At 43.2% G+C, this 18,376-nt stretch overlaps 2 protein-coding genes across 2 annotated transcripts in view; both read left to right on the top strand.

Moving 5' to 3' along the window:
- LOC112572298 overlaps window positions 1-1,142 on the top strand; it is a 31,659-nt gene extending 30,517 nt beyond the window's left edge. The window contains exon 8 of the mRNA XM_025251909.1: window positions 75-1,142. Within this exon, the coding sequence (XP_025107694.1) occupies window positions 75-1,106 (1,032 nt within the window). The 3' untranslated portion in view covers window positions 1,107-1,142. The remainder of the gene's footprint in view (window positions 1-74) is intronic.
- Window positions 1,104-4,881, top strand: LOC112572299 (metabotropic glutamate receptor 3-like). Its single transcript, XM_025251910.1, has 3 exons — window positions 1,104-1,552; window positions 1,782-2,096; window positions 2,428-4,881. Exons 1-3 carry the CDS (start codon window positions 1,295-1,297, stop codon window positions 3,256-3,258), a joined length of 1,404 nt encoding a protein of 467 aa, XP_025107695.1. The 5' UTR covers window positions 1,104-1,294; the 3' UTR covers window positions 3,259-4,881.
- Window positions 4,882-18,376: the final 13,495 nt, after the last annotated feature.

The following is an 18,376-nucleotide window of genomic DNA, read 5'->3' as shown; positions in this document are numbered from 1 at the left end:
TTCCTTCTTTACTTCTATTTTTTCCTAAATAATTCGTAATTAATTCATTATTATTTTTTCACTTTCTGTATCAGATTGGCAATGTTCTGCCAAATGACACTGTCTTACTCCTGGAAGATGTTCGTACCCTGCCTGTGGGTAACTGCCCCGGCTGGTGCCCCGAATGCTTCAGTTGTCGGTCGGACTCCACCACAGCAAAACACACTGCAGTAGTAGCTAGTTCCAAACAAGAAACAGGAACCTCGCCCACCGTAGTAGACATTTACAAACCAGGGGACCTTCTTATCGTGGGGCTGTTCCCAGTCAGCAAGCCGGGACCCACGCCCTTCCAGTGCGGAGAGGTCGCCAACAACCTGGACGAGCTCCGCGCCGAGCAAGCCTTCCTCTTCGCCGTCGACACTTTCCAGTCTCGTTATCCTCACGCGCTGGAGAACGTGAACGTCGGAGGCTTGTTGCTGGACTCGTGCTCGAGCCTCCCTAGCGCCCTGCACACCCTGGGAGAGCTGAACAGCTGCGGATTGGAGTTCGCGACGACCCTCGATCAGACGAGAGAAGCAGTTCCCGCTCCTGCCCTCGCCGTGGGTTACATCCTGCAGGATCCGTACGAAACGGCGTTGGTCGTCAAGTCCACCGTCGCGGGCATGCGCAGAATGGCTGTCGTCAGCTCCGCCCCTTCGATGAACGACGGACTTGCTCGGACGGAGTCTCCCTTCAGAATGAGCGTGGACGCCATCTTGAGCATCTTCAGGCTCCTTCGTTGGTCGCAAGCCTTCGTGGTGATGTCAGAGGACGAGAACCTCGTCTCGATGGCCGAGTATTTCAACGAACAGGCCGGGTCGCTGGGCCTCTGCGTGGTGAAGTGTCAGCAAATGAAAACCAGAGCCAAAAACCTTCGCAGCGTCGTTGCAGGTTTGTCTCAGTCATCTGCCTTCGTACCTGCTGTCTTGTTTCTGTCAAGAGCAGATGCGGTAACGCTTTTCAGAAACAGTGAGGTCAGTAGAGTCGCCCGACCCTGGGTCATCTCTCTGGTGGGAGACGATTGGCACAGTACGGTTGGGGTCAACTTTCCCTGGGGCGCTCTTTTAATTGATGTATTGGGAAAGTGAACGACGACTTTCACGTTTTTTTAGAAAATTTCTCCACCACCACCACCACCACAACCACTCAGCCCCTTCCGAGCCCCTGGTGGCAGGCGTATCTGCAGAAGCGCTTCCATTGCCAGCCAGAAGGATCCTCCTCCAAGACCGCCCCTTCACAGACTCTATGCGGTGAGAACCCTTTGCACACGGCACCAATGCATCCATCACCCGCCGCATCCAGGGTGGTACGGGCCGTGGACTCGCTGCTGCACGCCATGGACAGGCGGTACAAAGCTACCTGTCCAGGAGCCCAAGGTTTCTGCCGGAACATGACCAGCATCGTTCTGGAAGGAGGCACTCGGCTGGCTGGTGTTCGTTTCGAGTACGAGGGCGGGATCATCAGCTTCGGCGACAGCGACAACATGGAGCTGAGCCTGGTCGTGATGAGCTATCAGCCAAGCGAGCTTCTCCTGGTAAATGAGTTCTGTTTCACCAAAACTGTCATACTCTCATCCGCCCTTAGTCCAAACCTACTAAAGACATCGAAAATTATGTGACTAGTAAACATGAATTGTTTACCGACTAGAATTCTTGTTTATCCTTAGTTTTGATTATTGTTTTTTTTTTTTGCTTGGTTTCGCTTTGGTAACAGAGAATATTTAGAATAAGTACGTGGCATTATGCTGATGGCTTTGACTGCAGGTGGGAACCTATCGGTCGACTGGACTTTCAATGAACACCTCCAACGTCAAGTTCTTCACCAGCGGTGGTCTGCCCCTGACGCTAGCGCAGCCCAACTGGCAGTGCAGAGACTGCGCATGCGTCAACGTCGTCACTGGCAACACGACGAGTGGAGGCGCCACTGCGGTCTCGGATGAGCGCTTTCCTTTCCAGTCGGGCTTATGGTGGTCGCAGCAAGGTGTGATGGTGATGGAGGTCTGGTCCTACGCGGTCCTTGGGATTTCGGTGGCCGGTGCGCTGGTCACTTTTGTCTTCATCCTCTTCGTCTTGTTCAAGGTGAGTCGTGAGAGCCATTGCTGCTCGCCTAAACAATAGTGAGCACGGACGTCAAGGTTCAGATCCCGGGAAGACATACTTGTCTGTGGATGTGATACCTAGTACTAAACAAATAAATCCACACATTTTGTTCGTGAAACCTTTCAAATAGTCCCAAACAAAAAGAAATATAAAATACTTTTCGTATCCTTGTTTTCGTTCTTCGTTTCATAGATGAGACGTTGTTAAAACCAAACAAAAACAGACAAAATTAAATGCAACGATAAAAATAGTACGTACCAAAATGAATGTTGATTTGAATAAAATCTGACCATGTTGCCCGGATGTGCAGGTGTGGCAAGGCGCCCTCGCCAAGCGTTATATCGGCCTGGGGTTGCTGCTGTTGCTGGCCGTGATCCTCCTCTACCTGTCTGCCCTCCCGTTCGTCATCACTCCATCGCCGACAGTGTGCGGCCTCCGCTACGTGTGTCCGGCGCTGGCCTACGGCCTCTGCTTCGCCGTCATCCTGGTCAAGCTGATGGCGCTGCAGGACTACCGGCGGATCGGACTCGGAGGCGAGCTGTCCGGGGTTAACCAAGGACTATCCGTCTTCTTCATCGTCCTTGTCCAGGTCTCCATCAGCTTGCAGTGGTGGTGGTTCCACCAGCCTTTCCTGCTTCAAGCCGACGGCCCTCGGGAAGGAAGGAAGAGGTTCGCCTGCGACTTTGACCGCCGAAGCTTCATCCTGTGCCTGGCGTTTGTCATCTTCCTCGTCCTTCTCTGCTCCGTCTACAGCGTGACGGTCCGGAAGGAGAAGAAGAACGCGGGAGAGGCGCGGTTGCTGCTGCTGTGCTGCTGGTTGACGGCCGCCGTGTGGCTGACCTGGGTCTCCATGGTGATGGCGCTGGAGGCGCGCTGGGCGCCATTGCTGTGCAGTGTGGGCGTGCTGGCCACGGCCTCTGCCGTCCTGCTCATCGTCTTCGTGCCCAAGGTGCGGCTGGTGGCGCGCCTCAAGTACGATCTGCACAAGAAACATGCCGGACGCAGCGGCTACAGCGTCGACACGGACTTCCTGTACGAGCGGCCATATTCCTTGCCTGGCACACTTACCTCCACCTACTCCAGCATCAGAACCTACCCCAAGAGTGTCACGGCCAACTTCGACTCGTCACTCAGTTACTGACCTTTAACCCGCCGCTCTGAGACACTTTCCACGGCATCCACAGACGCTTGAGACTACTACATCAGCGCTGAAACAACCATTTCTGACATCATCAACAGACATGTCCTTCGTCAATTAAGGTGACCTCGTTGCTAAAAATAAATAGTTATGAGGTCAAGACAGACTCGTCTGACACCAGCAGGGTGTTAGAGAACATCAGAAAGGACATCAGCGCTTTAAACAAAGACACCTGAGACGAATCAAGTACTCTTCTGAAATCAGAAGCTTGAGAGAACATCAACATTCGATAATGACATCATCATCATTCAAGGCAACACCTTTGACACGGTCGGCTCTTCAAGATCCCGCCTGAAGTGGTGTTAACTGTTCATCTTCTGACACTGCGAACTTTCTTGAAGTTAGCCAAAACTAACCACCTTCTTCCTCTCTGTCGTATAGTTCCGACAAGGAGAAATCTTCCAAAAAGTTTCTGGTGAACATTACAAAAGAAAGATTTGTTTTTGTTTGCTTGGTCAAAGACCCGATGAACTGGAGAAAGACTGAACGTCACTCCAAACACTTCCAAGTGTTGTTGTGTGTACAAAAAACATCTTACTGGAAAATTTTGCTTAGTTGTTTTGAGAGACGCAGATCCTCGACTGTGGAGAAGTTCCCGTTTTTTCCCCTGTAGAGTTGCTCTACGGTGAAGTCACCTCTTTCCCATCTAGCTTGTGGTCATAAAAAACGGGGCGGGGGGTGGGGAGAGTATTTTGTTCCAATTGTACATTCATAACGAATTCGGTGCATGGACCTTGGTTGCAACCATCAGTCCCAAACGGGGCCACACAAAAGGGGAGATAAACAAGAGCTGATCCCTATTCCAAATTTTGTTCGGGGTTTCTTACAATCTGACTACCATAACTTGTCTCTCTAGTTAGTGTGCACAGGTAAGCAATCTACTTCCACCTGGAGTATTCCCTCGCTGACTGTGGAAATAAACACTCAGCTGCAAATAGAGTTTTAATTTACCCAAATATATACATAGATTTTCCTTCAGATGGTTTTAGGCCCATTGGGTGGTTACTATCCCTAGATTTTGGCTTAGAGAAGCGACTTTCTGAAGTTTATGTAAATGAACATCACTGTGTGCATGTTTGTGTGCGTGCATGAATAAGTGTGTGTGTAGGTGCGCGCGCACGTGCGAGTGTACTTATTTTCACCTCGTGCTGTGTGTTTTTTCGTCTTTTTGCTGCATCCTGACGACCACTCGTCCCCAGTTCACATATTAACCCTTAACTTATTGTGACCTATGTTTGTGATGTGCCAGGATTCAATCAGATATATTATAAGATAGAAGATACTTTCACTGTTGTTGACGATGACGGCGCTTGTGCTCATATCTCATGATGTTTTATTACTCCCCTAAGAATCGGTAGATTCGTATGTTCTTGAAGATATTATTAGTTCCTCATAAAGAATCTTAATTCATCCCTTATTCCAGAACCTTCGAAACACACTCTCTGTCTCACTTAACGAACAGAATAATAACTTTGAAGATCTGAACTCGTTGGGGATTTGTTTCCAATTATCTGTTAGCATTAAAATGGCAACTGGTGTGATTTGTTTTCTTTTGCTTTGTCGCAGAGAAAAACTGGAACAAATGCGTTGATTACTTCATGATGGTTCATTAAGTCTGTAATTGTGAATACGAAAACAAAACAAATATTAACTCTCGTGTCTGGGGTAGTAGCACATTTTTACAGCAATGAAAACAAATCAACTTCTCACTTCTTTTGTTGAAACCTTTTATTTTGGATAGTTCTACATTCAACGAGGCACAAAAAACATTCAATTATTAACTAAAGTGTTCTAGCTTTTACATTTAACATTATTTTCACATGTCTCAGCTTGGCACCTACGAAGTTTTTAACATAAAGGGAGATAAGTACAGAGACCATGTCTACATGTCGTATTACCTCCCTTTGAATGTTGGATACTTTCCTGAAGCCCATGGAATAACAAGCTGTTAGTTCCCTTGCCAGCGACGGTCGCGTTCTCAAAACAAAAAAAACCACGAAATACGTGATCAACAAGCTTACAAGAAATATATAGAAAATAAAAATTATTTTTTTAAATAAGAAAATCAAGTATATGAATATATTTTGACTAGTTACCAGCATCATTACGTTCTCTGCTTCACGTGGAATACATCTTGTCTTTTTTTTATTGCTTGTGTTGATATCTTTCTTCTACAAATAATAATAAGCAATGTTCCTGCACACTTTTCTGTAAGACGCGCAGGAGATGTCTTCTATTCAGCCTTGGGGTTGACAACACCTCACTTCTCACACAGCGTGCACACACACTCACAAACACACTTGCAATGCATTTCTGGCCATCTGCCCGCGACGAAGTATGCGCACCAGGTCACCTCGTGGCGAGACTGATAATAACTAGAAACATATAGTAGCCACCCTCTTATCTTTCATTGGCTTTTTGGTGCAGGACAAAGACCAGACCAGCAAAGATGTGGATGTGTTATCTCTGTTAGTGTGTGAGAGAAAGGAAGGTCTGATTAGCCTTAGACCTTAAGACCCATTACACCATACAAGGACATGGCACTACTCAAACGGGATCATGGCCAGAGAGAGAATATACGTTTAATAACCTTAATAATGAGAGGCATAAAGCTCAAGATTCAGGGCAAGTTACTATTCTAGGCTTTTGTTTCTCAGTTGATGTTTTGAAAGTGATTCACACGTCGGTGATTGTAGAGTCGGTTGATACTGTGTATCGATGAGTCGACAGATGGCGAGATCGTGTTTTATACACAGAGTATATATATATAGTGTGTGTGAGTAATCCATGGGGATTCAAGTCATGCAGCTTTAATGGTCAGCCCAGCCAATGAACCACCGTGGCTCCATTATATTTTTAAGAAAATATAAAGCAATACGGTATTTCTCACTCTCCTTTCTCATTTACTCCTTTAGTCTTTCCCGCCCTCGTTTCTCAACTTTTCGGTTTTTAAAAATTATTATTATTATTTTTTTAATTTTTCTTTTCTTTTCTTTTTGCATGCATATCTTTCAATCACGAAGCATGCCTTCGTGCATTGTGAAATCTTGTGAGAGTGGGCGACCAGGCACGGCTGATGGTGGTGTCATGTTCCCACAACCCAACCCTACACTTACACAAGGTCGTGAAAAAATAAACCGCTGGCCCTACCCCACCCAACTTTCCCCACCCCATCCCCAACACACACACACACCTCACACCTTCACCTGAACTGCTCTGTCTATATGCTTGGCGTACGTCGACGACAACATCTCTGCGACTGTACGATCATTAACAACGGGTATACGGCAGTTAACGACGGCGATGATGTGCACCACCCCGCGACTTCGGTTTTTACTGCGACCTCCTCAGCCGTGAACATCTCCCTGTCTCCTGTCAGAATTATGACCCATGAGGCGTTTGTAGCTCTTGTCTAGCTGACACCTTTTTACTTTTCCTCGCTCGTGTGTTTGCCATACAAGAGTTTGCATTCTGGGGACAGCGAGCTGCTTCCGAATTATGTGCGCAAAAAAGCACACAACGACCTTTGCAAGCTGAGTGCACCTTGGGGCCACCCGAGTTGCGAACCATGTGTGTGTTGTTCATCTATCTATCCGTCCATCGCTGATCTCTAACATCAGCATTTATTGTACCTACGAATTTTCACCTGAGTATAATATTTTTCCTGTCTTGCAACAGTCCTACGTGTTACTTTTTCTTTATTTTTTAATTTTTATTTTTACTTATTTATTTATTTTTGTTTGTTTGTTGTTTGTTTTTTGTTTTGTTTTTTTTTTTTTTTGCTTTTTCAATCGTGTATCTGACAACTTTGAAGTAAACATTCTTGATCGTATATGTCAACATTTCCTCCTATAGTATAAAATACAGTGTAAATATGCCTGAGAAGAAATTCCTGCGACAAAGTACCTATCACACATTACACTACAGCTATTATTACAAGGAGGTACCTGTGTACTAACATGCCAAACTGTCAAAAAGACATCTGTCGGCGTTTGTTGTTGTCACCGGCTTAAAGTTTTAATTTTAGTTCTCTTGTTCATTCGGAAAGTAATGAATACTGCTTTGCCCATTCCCATCCACCCATCCCACCCTGAAATAAAATAACGACAGGTTGGCGACAGTGTACGTATCTAACCCACTAGAAACACCAGGATTCGCTTTAGTGACCACGGGTCGGGAGTTGGTTTGAAGGTTGTCAACATGTAGCCGGTACAGCTCACCTAGTTGTTGGATCACCTAATATTTTAGGGTGTGTTACAATAAAATTTTCTCTATGGGTATAACCATGCTTTAGTGTCTCTTGTTCGTTCTCTCTCACACACACATTCCTTATCATTAAAAACAAACTCGCTTTCGATATAGTTATCAGGAACTGTCACCGTTGCCACTCTTTACAATGTAGTTACTCCTGTCGTTAACAACTCTTATTCGTGTGCAGTCATCTGTGTTTTGCATTTATGCAAGCTTGCTGTCCGAATTCTCGGCTCAGCGTCTAATATTTTTTGTCATAAAAATTTTATGTGTGTACACCAGGAAAAGACTGAAATGTGGGTCGCTTTTGTTTTCATTCAGCAAATCGAATGATCAGATGCTAAGTTGAGAAAGAAATTTGATTCTGTTTGGGTTTCAGGGGGTTATCGAGAGAACAGTAAGGGGAAAAAAATATAAACTTGAGTCACCGTTACATCGTCAACATGTCATCAACCTGCTTGACGAGGGCAATGATTTTGTAGAGAGCAAGTCAAACTGTAGTCTGAAAAAAGAAAGAAAATTACACAGAGATAGCCCTGGGTCCTTCTCCTCCAGAAAGACATCAAAAGGCCATAAATCAGCCGCGAGACGAAGAACTAGAAAATAAATACTTATGTCTGACAACGCATCACGGTGAGGTGGTGAGGACAGGTACCTCCAGTTTTCGAACGCTCTGTGTGCCACCGAGTGTCGGGTGCTTGGCGTAAAGAGGGTGTCGTGGGAGTGAGTACCAGCTACCCGATACCCGGTACCCGGTAAGTAAAAGTTCGCGTGTGCGTTGCGTCGTCCTGGCGGTAGTTGTAGTCCATCGTTCGTCAGGAACGAGAGAGGTTGGTCAACACTGAGGTGTATCGCAGGTGTGTCCCCTGTTCTCTGGATGCACGCACAGCTTCCTGACAGCTGCCAGCACGTCACAGCTGTCGAGCCAAGACTGTATCTCTTCCAAGTTGGGATGCGTGCGGTCGCCAGCCACAGATGACAAGTTTCATACCGCTGGTTCATGTCTTCCCAAGGGTCAGGTATCGAGGTACAGGTGTTGGTCACATGAACTGGCATTCGCAGTTAAAGGGGATGGAAAAGTGAACAAACAGCTGACTTTCTCTAATACTCCTACTTGCAATTTCAGTTTACTCATTTACTCACGAAACACAGCTCCAGTTCATTTCTGCGCGATCTTTCGAGAAAAGAGGCGTTGGGCCAAAGTGGTTCCGACGTCCCTTGCCTCGCTCTCTCTGCTGATCTTCTCCAAGTCTGCTTGGCCCCCAACTCTCTTCTTCCCCCGAAGGTTCCAGTCTAGTGTCTGCCAGTCGTGTCAGGACAGAGCTGTTTTAAGAAAACGAGTTTTTAAATTCAAAAATGTTGAGCACTAACGATTCAAGCACGCCATTCCTATCATCATCATTTAAAAGACAAGTAGAGTGCAAACGAGTTGGGTTTTGTTGTTGTTGTTGTTGTTGTTGTTGTTGTTGTTGTTGTTGTTGTTGTTGTTTTTTCTAGTGATGGCATGAAGTTCAGTGCAAGACACTTTTTTCCCAGAATACACCTCTTCCGATACGCGATGCAGATGTCTTTTGCAAGACATGCACACAAAAATACAGTCGTCAGAATATGCTCCCCAGGTGTACTTTAAGCCCAATTAGCCGAGGTGCTCCTTTAACTGCACGGAAGCAATAAACTCAGACTGCTCTTCAAGTTTTTCTCTTGACTATCGAATCCTCTCACACTTACACACGGACACGCACACGTATATGTTTGAATGGTGCGTGCGTGCGTCTGATTATACTACAGGTGCAAGAGCGCGTGCATTAATGTGTTTGCTCATGAGTATGTAAGCGTGCGTGCGCGCACATTATGTAGTTCTCATTAAAGAACACTCTACCTTTCATATTTCATCATCAACATAATCATTCTCGTTATCCATAACATCCTCACACAACCAGCGATCAACTCGAAGGGCAGCAGCCGTGCCCTACCCGCCTCCCCCTCCAGCATCCACACAAACACACACAGGACAAGCGGCGATCGAGTCTAGACTGGTCCCTGAGACCTCCGTGCGGTCGCGCCGCCCGACCTCACCAAAGCTGGGTCATGCCAGTTGACCTTTCTCTAAAGCCTCGTCCTGCAGACTGACCTTAGATCAAAGTTCACTCTGGCAGCGTGCTCTTATCTCGAAATCTCTTTGCTGCTGACCTCATCCAGTGTGCGACCATCCGTGCTGCCACTGAGGTCCAGAGGTCTGGGTCAGACTGTCAGGAGGGTAAGGGGAGGGGGGTCAGCAGTTGGATGACAGTGACATCAAAGCTGCATAACGGTAAAAAGAAGTTATGACAGTGATTAAAGATAGAGGAGGAGGTAGATTGTCAAATATGTGAGAACCTACATATTGGTATATTTTAGCTGGAACCTGTCACACTTAAAATCATAAATCAGACAGCTAAGAAGAAAACATATTATTTCTTTAACTTTCATAACTTAGCGATGAACTGCCATCTATCGTCACTGCAGTAAGATTCCGGAGGTACTGGGTTCATATCTTATCTTGGGACACTCATATGTCGGGGCTTTAGGTCTAGAGTTGAGTTTTTTTCCATTTTGTTTTTTATTTCCTCCTTCTCTCTTCATTGTCCCTTCTCGTTAGTATGAAATCTCCAGTTAGAAAATCACTTTAGTGTCAAATAAATCAACCGCTCTATCGGCGGTTCTCGGAGCCAGTGGTGCCAGGAAATTCACCGCCTTGGGGAGCCTGGTATTAACAGGATATGATCATCCGCTATGTTTGGTGTTGCCATCCGTCGTCAGTCACAGATCCTGTGCTTATCGTGTACATGTTCTCGCTTTAATCTGTAACGGACATACTGATGATCATGGCGAAACGAGGCGAGTAATTAAAATGAGGTTCCGTTATCGAGTGACGTCAACAGCGTGTCGCCATTAGCAACAGGGTCTCCCTTCGACTGCCTCGTCCGCAACCTTAGACCTGTCCTTTATCGGCATTGTCATCTTTGTACTTCTTCTAGGAGGTCGGTGTCCACGTGAACAAAATCTCTCGTAGGATGTTCACAAGTCCCTGCACACAATGCATTTAGCTCTTCTCTTCGGAGGCTTGTTGTTCGCATCCAAGCGTAGGACCGGAGACAAAAGTGCACCTTTTTTAAAGTAAAATTATGAACACTTTCCAAAATTGTTTTGTTGAGAATGACAGTTGTGGGAACAATGTAGTGATGAGTGATAGGGCTTCGAGGACTAATATAGAGCGTGGTGTGTACATGTGTGTGTAGTGTGGTGGTACATACGTATGTAGTGTGTCAAGGCTCTGTGCTTCATTAAAACACAGCTACAACATCCTTGGGACAAGAAAATAATGAGTTTCAGAAACCTTACATCACATGGCATTTAAAAGTTATTATGCCCGTGGCTAGAATCCACAAAAGCGATGTGGATACACAACAGCTGGTGCTCCCCTCAACGGATTAAATACTGGACATGAAACAGACCCCACAAAAAGATTATCAGTGGAGGGGACACGCGACTAAAAGTGTTTTGGCCAGATTTATTACACTCACTGAAAAAAAACATCGAAATATCAGAGCGAGTATTGAAAGATGTGTTTCTAGTCACTACAGTCTCAATGTAAATCTCTAAACAAATTTCTAGTTTAAATAGTAGCATCCTAAAATAGATTTTTCGGCTAACTGCTCAGTTTTTAGTATTCCGTTTGGTGAATCCTCCGTCTGACCACTTTCCGTTGAACGCTTCTACTCGGTCGTCTTAATATTCACAACACCCGGGTGGCGAGCGTGTCGCCAGGTGAGAACTACTCTGCTCAACGCAGTCAGTTGTAGTGAAACCAATACTTCATCTCACCCTCAAGGCCTCAACCCCACCACCCTACCGGCAACCTTCATTACCATGTTTACAGTGACTCACAACTTCGACAAAAATAACTGCACGTGTCATTGCTGTAGACAAAATTTCTTTCCTTAGGTGATAATGGCCGGGATTAGGGCGAGGAGAGAATAAAGTCTGGGTAAGCTTTTCATGTGTAGCAAACTATAATGTACTAAAATAGCACGCTTGGAAATAGCCATAATGTTTTGTAACCACCCGACACTAGGCTGACACTGAGAGGACGAAAAAAAAAGTGTCTGTGTCAACAGTTTGTGCTTTCAGAAAGATATGGACTAAACTTATTATGAACATGAATAGGAGCTGTTTCAGTCTTTTGTTTGTTCAAGCAGTGTGTGTGTATTATTTGATGTAGAACTTTCACAAATGTCAGGTTCTATGGTTTTAATGCGTCCTGCTTGTTTAAAGGCGGAACTTCTGGCGAGGGAAGGTAGAAGTACCCGGTACTGACTTTAGTAAGCGGTCAGTTTTCGCTAATTGCTATACCCGGAGGCCCTCAACTCAGTGACAAGACGGCAGGTCAGGGGTCATGTTTACTGGTGTGTTGAACATTGTGATGGTGAGTAAGACTTTTTCAGGCTAGTCGGCAGTGCCTGTGATGTCCACCCCGCCTACTGTCCGGGTAGTAATTGGAGACGACTGGATGCTAGAGGTCCGCACCACGTGTACTCCTACCTTCCCTCCCACGGACGATACCATTCAATTCTGTCGGGACAAAATAAAATATTATTTTCGGGTGTATGTGTGTTTTGCGTACATGTGACAGGCACATGGTGGTTGCATTCGAATTGAACCATAAAACGATCATGCCAACAATTTATGTTCATAATACTCGAGATACATATATATATATCACCCCACTTCCACAAAATCAATTCCGTACCTCCTTCACAAAATTAAATGACTACCCTTCAGCGCCTGTTGGCAAACATATCGCCATCTCGGTCCAGACTGATGCAATTCTGTTGACAGCCGGGTCAGTGGAGTGGACCTCGAGGGTGATATCGCCGCGGGGATCAACAACACACCCCGCAATCCACTGGCTCCGATCCTCGGGTGACTAGAGGAGACTTCGTGAAACTCTTGCCATGTTTACATCTGTCGTCTGGTACAAAACTTGTGGAGCCCTTGGTTTGACTAACATGTTGTTCTGGCTGCGAGTCTTCCACACTCGTTTCGCCGACTTTATGAGGTTTTGGTCAATGTTTTTGCAGATGATACTTACGACAGACTGTCGTGTCGGGAGATATTTTCAACCCGTCATCTTTTCTCCATTTTCATTTTTTTTTCTTTTTTGTTGCTCCTTTGACTTTTTTGTTTTTTCGTTTCTATTAACAGTGTCTGGGACTCCAAAAAACAATGAGGCAAGAGTGGTGAAGGTGAGGGCAGAGGGAGTTTGGGAGGGCATCCACTCTCTCAATTAAGATATTGAGGAGGAAAAAAATCGTTCACTGCACCATCATCATGTCGTGCCTTGTTGCATCTTGTCTATCATGTCTATCATATCTAGCTATTGTCCGAGATTGTTTCATTTTTCCTTCCTGTCCTATTTCTTCCCCTCGCGTCCCCTCAAGATATAATGGCATGCGTGAAAGTACTTTTTCTATGTTTATCCTGAAGGGAAAAGTCTACATATAAATACTCTCCACCAATCTCCATACCCGTGCTTAAAGTACACGACACACGCTTTTTTAAAAACAATCAGACCATGTTTGTCATTAGACACAGAGTTGAGATAGATATTCTTGTTTATGATTACCTTTGGAATTCTCTCACAACAAACAAGTGACGAGCGGTATAGGGATGCTGGTCTCAGTCCATGTGAGCTTCAAAAGAGAATAAGGAGCTGATTGTAGGAGTCGTGACCCTCTTCATAATGATGTACATATACTTGTATCTGCTGTCAGACTTGTTCAGGAGGTTGTACATCTGCACGCGCGTACGTCTTGTGTGTATGTGCGCATATGTACATGTCATCTGGTATATCTTTATATTTTATGATATTATGTGTCTGTGTGTATTTATTGTTCTTCAAACTGTGCAGGAAACGCATTTTCTTAGATAGGTTTCTCCATGGAAGGCAATCAGTTTATTCCCTCAGCCTCTAAAGCTTCTGGCCTGAAGTCTCCGACTTGCTGCGACCTCTCATGGCTTGAAGAAACAAAAGTCACGTGGTCTGGCATTGGCAGGCGATGGGGGGTACGAGGGAAGGGTACCCAAGCAGGTCCACCAACGTCTCCCTAGCACCGAGACCCTCGTGACCACTTGTAGTCTCCCTACCCCCCAGCAGGGGCAGACGACCCACGCGCCGGCTAACAATAGCAAGGGAGAGCACTCTAATGATGGCTCATTAACTCTGCAGGGCCAGCAGTTAAGTGCAGACAGTGTTGGATTTCAACATATGTTTGGTCGACGTGCATCCCGTACCATGTGCTGATAATGAAATGACACTTTGTAAATCTGCGTCTCAGGCGCACAGGGTAACCTCCCCTCCCTCTCTTCTCAGTACCCCACCCACCCACAACCTTCTCCCTCCCTCACTCTCTCACTCTCTTCTTGCTGCATTTTTCTTCTAGTCCCTCCATCATCAAGAACGAAGACAACTGAAAATGTGTAGGTATTGATGTAGTTGAATAATGGAGTGTGTTATTCTAAAATTAAAATAATTGTACACACAGAGAGAGACCATGTATCTATATGAGTATAATAATAGATCACTATTTCTAATTCTATTTCGTCAAAAAAAATTCTCTCTTTCCTTTATTACTTTCAATACAATCCTTTATTCAAATTACTACAATTTGAATGACATTGGTGGAAAAAGGAATTGCAAAGTTAATATAAACACATGACATGCAGCAAATTACAACCGACATATCATGTTACACACAAATTATTTATGTCCCACATGTTGTCGTACATCAAACCCTCTCTCTCTCTTTCTTTCTCTCTCATCCAGGATGTGGTGGGGTAGGGGGGCTGTTGGCGTCGACCCCCGACCTGTACATGGGCGCCTTTGTGGCCGCTGGCACCAGAGGGGGGCATTGTGACACGGAGCTTCTCACATAACAAAGTCGACGGATTTACTCCTCATCTCCTGACATTTGTTTTCTTCTCCTTTTACCGCACCAGCCAAGCCGCCCTCGTCTGTCCAGACCCTGGAGCTTAGGTATTTGTGGTCAAATCTTACACGCACGTGTGCGTGCACACACAAAACACACACACACAAACACACACATACACACACACAATCCAAGCCTCTCTCGGACACTGGTTTACACGAATCCACGCACACGGCTACTCCATCTGTATGGTCACCAAAAGGTCGGTGTGAGGGAAAGATGAAGTCTGTATATCAATTTTTTTTCCTTTGTATTCTCATATGCATATATCCAGGGGTAGGTGTGCGCGGGGGGATTGTGGGTATTTACCTGCATATCTATAAGGCCCCCCCAGCAGCAAAGGAATATTGGCTACAGGTGGGGCACATGTCTTGAGTATCCGGGGGCATTTTGTGGCAAAATGGCGTCCGACCCATAGCGAAAGTGAAACCGGGCCGTAACAACGGGGTCATGTCGGTTTTACCTGTGAAACAAGCGTGGGACGCTTCTCTCCCCTTGTGACCGTAGTCAACCCTGATGGCTCATGGGTACGTCCCATCTTTTTTTTTTTTTATATATGCCACATATTTATATTTCAGATTATTGGTATTTTTAGGGATTTCGGCATATCTCTGATTTTACATATTTCTAAATCAAGACATGCCAAATTCCTAAAAAAATACCAATATCAAATGGATTAATAATTTGTGTATTTTGCAATAATTATATATATAACAAGCAGCAAAAGAGTGCACAAAAGTGCAAAATGTTATAAAAAAAACAAACATGATTTGTCATTTTATTTGGCGTTTATTGAGGTAAAATAAGGATAAAAAGTACAAAACTAAAAAAAATTTTTTTAATATAAAATTTTTTTTTAAAGCATTGTCTCATTTGTTACATAAACAATTTATCATTTATCAAGGTAAAAAATATTATCACAAATAAGGATAAAAAGCAAACTAATAAAAATAATGTTAAAAATATACAATTTTTTTTAAAGCATTGTCTCATTTGTATACATAAAACAATTTATCATTTTATCAAGGTAAAAATGTTATCATAAATAAGGATAAAAGCAAACTGATAAAAAAAAAATAATTTTAAAAAATATATAAAATTTTTTAAAGCATTGTCTGTTTGCATACATAAAAGATGTTTCCTCTTGATATATTAATGCAACATTCGTTATTTAATTATAAGTTGTAGAACGATGCAAAAACCATGTATCCATTGACAAAACAATTAAAATTAAATTGCAGTTTCCTTAACACTAATTACATTTTCCCAAAGAAAAGGTTCAAAGATCTATGACAATATATCAAATGATAAGTATGAACTGAATTGCTGTCAAAAAAAGAGTGATGCTTTAATAGACATTTCTAAAAATAAATCAAAGTCATGAAATTAACTATAAAAGGTTCTAGGTTGGATTGCAGCTTATGGTATTAACTACAATCTTTTAAAACAGATTAAAATTTTAAATTGCACCTTTATCACTAAGAAAAGGAAAACCAAAGAAAAGAACTGTAAACATATAAATGATTCTGAATTTACCACAACACCTCTTTATTGGATCGGATGAAAATATCCTCATTGATAAATTAATGGGTTAGAGTAAATAATAATCACAGCACAGTTTTATATAATTATATAAATCCAGATTTAGTATATGCAGGTTTATGTACAAGAATTTTACAAACTGTAGGTAGAAAGTTGCACAGCTTTACTCGTCCTTCACCCCAGAACAATTAACTGACGTATAGGCTGTGCTCAGCCCTTTCCCTTCTGCCATTCTCTTGATCACTAGCACCAGCTAACCAAGTTGATGCATGCAAGTCAGCATCCGTAGCTTCAGGATAACTTTTTCTTGCAGCATCTAAAAATAGAACAAATATAAGAATATGAGGTCTGCATAAAAAAGTAATCACTTAATTGTAGGTTACTGACCCTAAAATCCAGAATATAATGTGAAACAAAAAGAGGTACAAGCAAATTATACTGATATGTAAAGTGGCATAAAAATTTAAAGTGTTATAAACAGAAGGAACTACAAGTGGAACTGCATTTGAATTTCAGTTAGAATTTCTATAGCAGAAAAACTCTGGAAATTCTAATTTCAAAAACAATCCCAATACATGGGAACTGTAAAGATGTCTATAAACTGTCATTTTAATTCCTTTCTACACAGTGTTAACCAGCTGATTAAAGGACTACAGTCACTAGAAATTGCGTAAACATGTGTCCATATTTTATTTTGGCAATGTAATTCAATCACAATAAAATGAGGTAGGGACAGTTCTCCAGGCCTGATTTATCTTCCTGTCATGTTTTTTTTTTTATGACTCATGAAAATTCTTGTCTGCACCTAGCAGAGTCAAAGGTTAAGGTTCATAACTAAAAGATAAAGAAACAATTTAAAACAGTCCTATTTTATGACAGGACATGTATTAATGTACCGTATACACACACACACAGAGTCAAATATTTAAATCCTTACCCTGAACTGTTTGTAAAATGAAGGGGTGGTTCTTGAGTCCCATTGAAGTTGTAAGATCAGGCCAACTCAGTTGAAATAGCACAGATAGAATGCCCCTCACTACATGCTTTAATGTGAAGCCCGACGCATCACCGAATGGCATTCCTGAAAACAGACAAAAATAAATACACATCATTTATAAAAAAATTGCAGTGGGCAACATTATAATACCTGTTATGACAACTAGTATTTAAAGACACCCCCCCCCCAAAAAAAAAGACAGCAACAATTCAGGAAGTTTCATACAACCAAGCAAAAGTGGGTACAGAAAATTTACTATCTGCTCTAATCAATGCCACCATAACAATGCCTTTATTACTTTTTAGTACTGCAAACATGTCATTAGTTTTATACAATGAATGTTATGGTATGGAAACCTTTAAAGGGAATCAGATAAAAAGATTTGACTCCTCCTACTAACAAATCAGAATAAAGCACATACCAAGCATGTCCTTTTTTATGGGTCTGTCTTCATATCTCCCTCAAGACTCTCTACATCTTCTGCTGATTGTTAAGGGAGACTGGAACCCCTCTGGCAGATTTCCCGTGTCATTTTGCCTTCCTGTTCTTGTTCCTCCATCCATGTAAACATCCTTTTAAAGTTGTTTGTATCATTCTTCATCTCTTCCAGAAGAGACAGTTGTTGCATCCCAACTTTCTCTAGTTTAGTTCTAACCTAAGAACACAATAGCAGAAAACATGTAAAATACTGATCTTTGCTAGCTTTGCTATAGTTCACAATGCCTGGAAAATACCATTAATTTTGGTTACTCTTTACCATTTGTCATATCTATTTGATATGTGATCCATATTTGTTTCAAATTTTTTCACTATGGCAAAAGGCTGGGATTTTCCGCTTCCAGTTTACTCATAAAAGCACTGTTCATAACTCTTGGCCAAGGGTAAGAAGAAAAAAAGCTAAAATGATTATAAACAAAATGGCTTTAAATTACCTTCCAAGGGTTATGGGTCTTTATGCTGGCAGGCTGAAAACCAGACAATGGAATCGGAAGGCGCTGGGGTGTGAAGGCAAAGGTGAAACAGTCCTTTTTTGAAAGCTGCTACTTGGGGACACCCTTGAGATGGTGCCAACCACTAGTGGCAAAGAGTATGGCAATGGTGGTGGACATTGCTGCATAACTGAATGGTCAGCATATAGTGATTCCTCGGCATCCTTCTCTCCTTCGCTGTTAGCTGTGCATCCCTGTGTCAAATGAATACATTTGCATAAACTTTTTTCAGCTTAGTACATTTAAACTGTCAG

This window comes from Pomacea canaliculata, linkage group LG9 (genome assembly GCF_003073045.1).
Source record: "Pomacea canaliculata isolate SZHN2017 linkage group LG9, ASM307304v1, whole genome shotgun sequence".
Lineage (NCBI taxonomy): Eukaryota > Metazoa > Mollusca > Gastropoda > Architaenioglossa > Ampullariidae > Pomacea > Pomacea canaliculata.
Note: the sequence above shows the minus strand (reverse complement) of the source record. Positions and strands in the feature narration are given on the sequence as shown.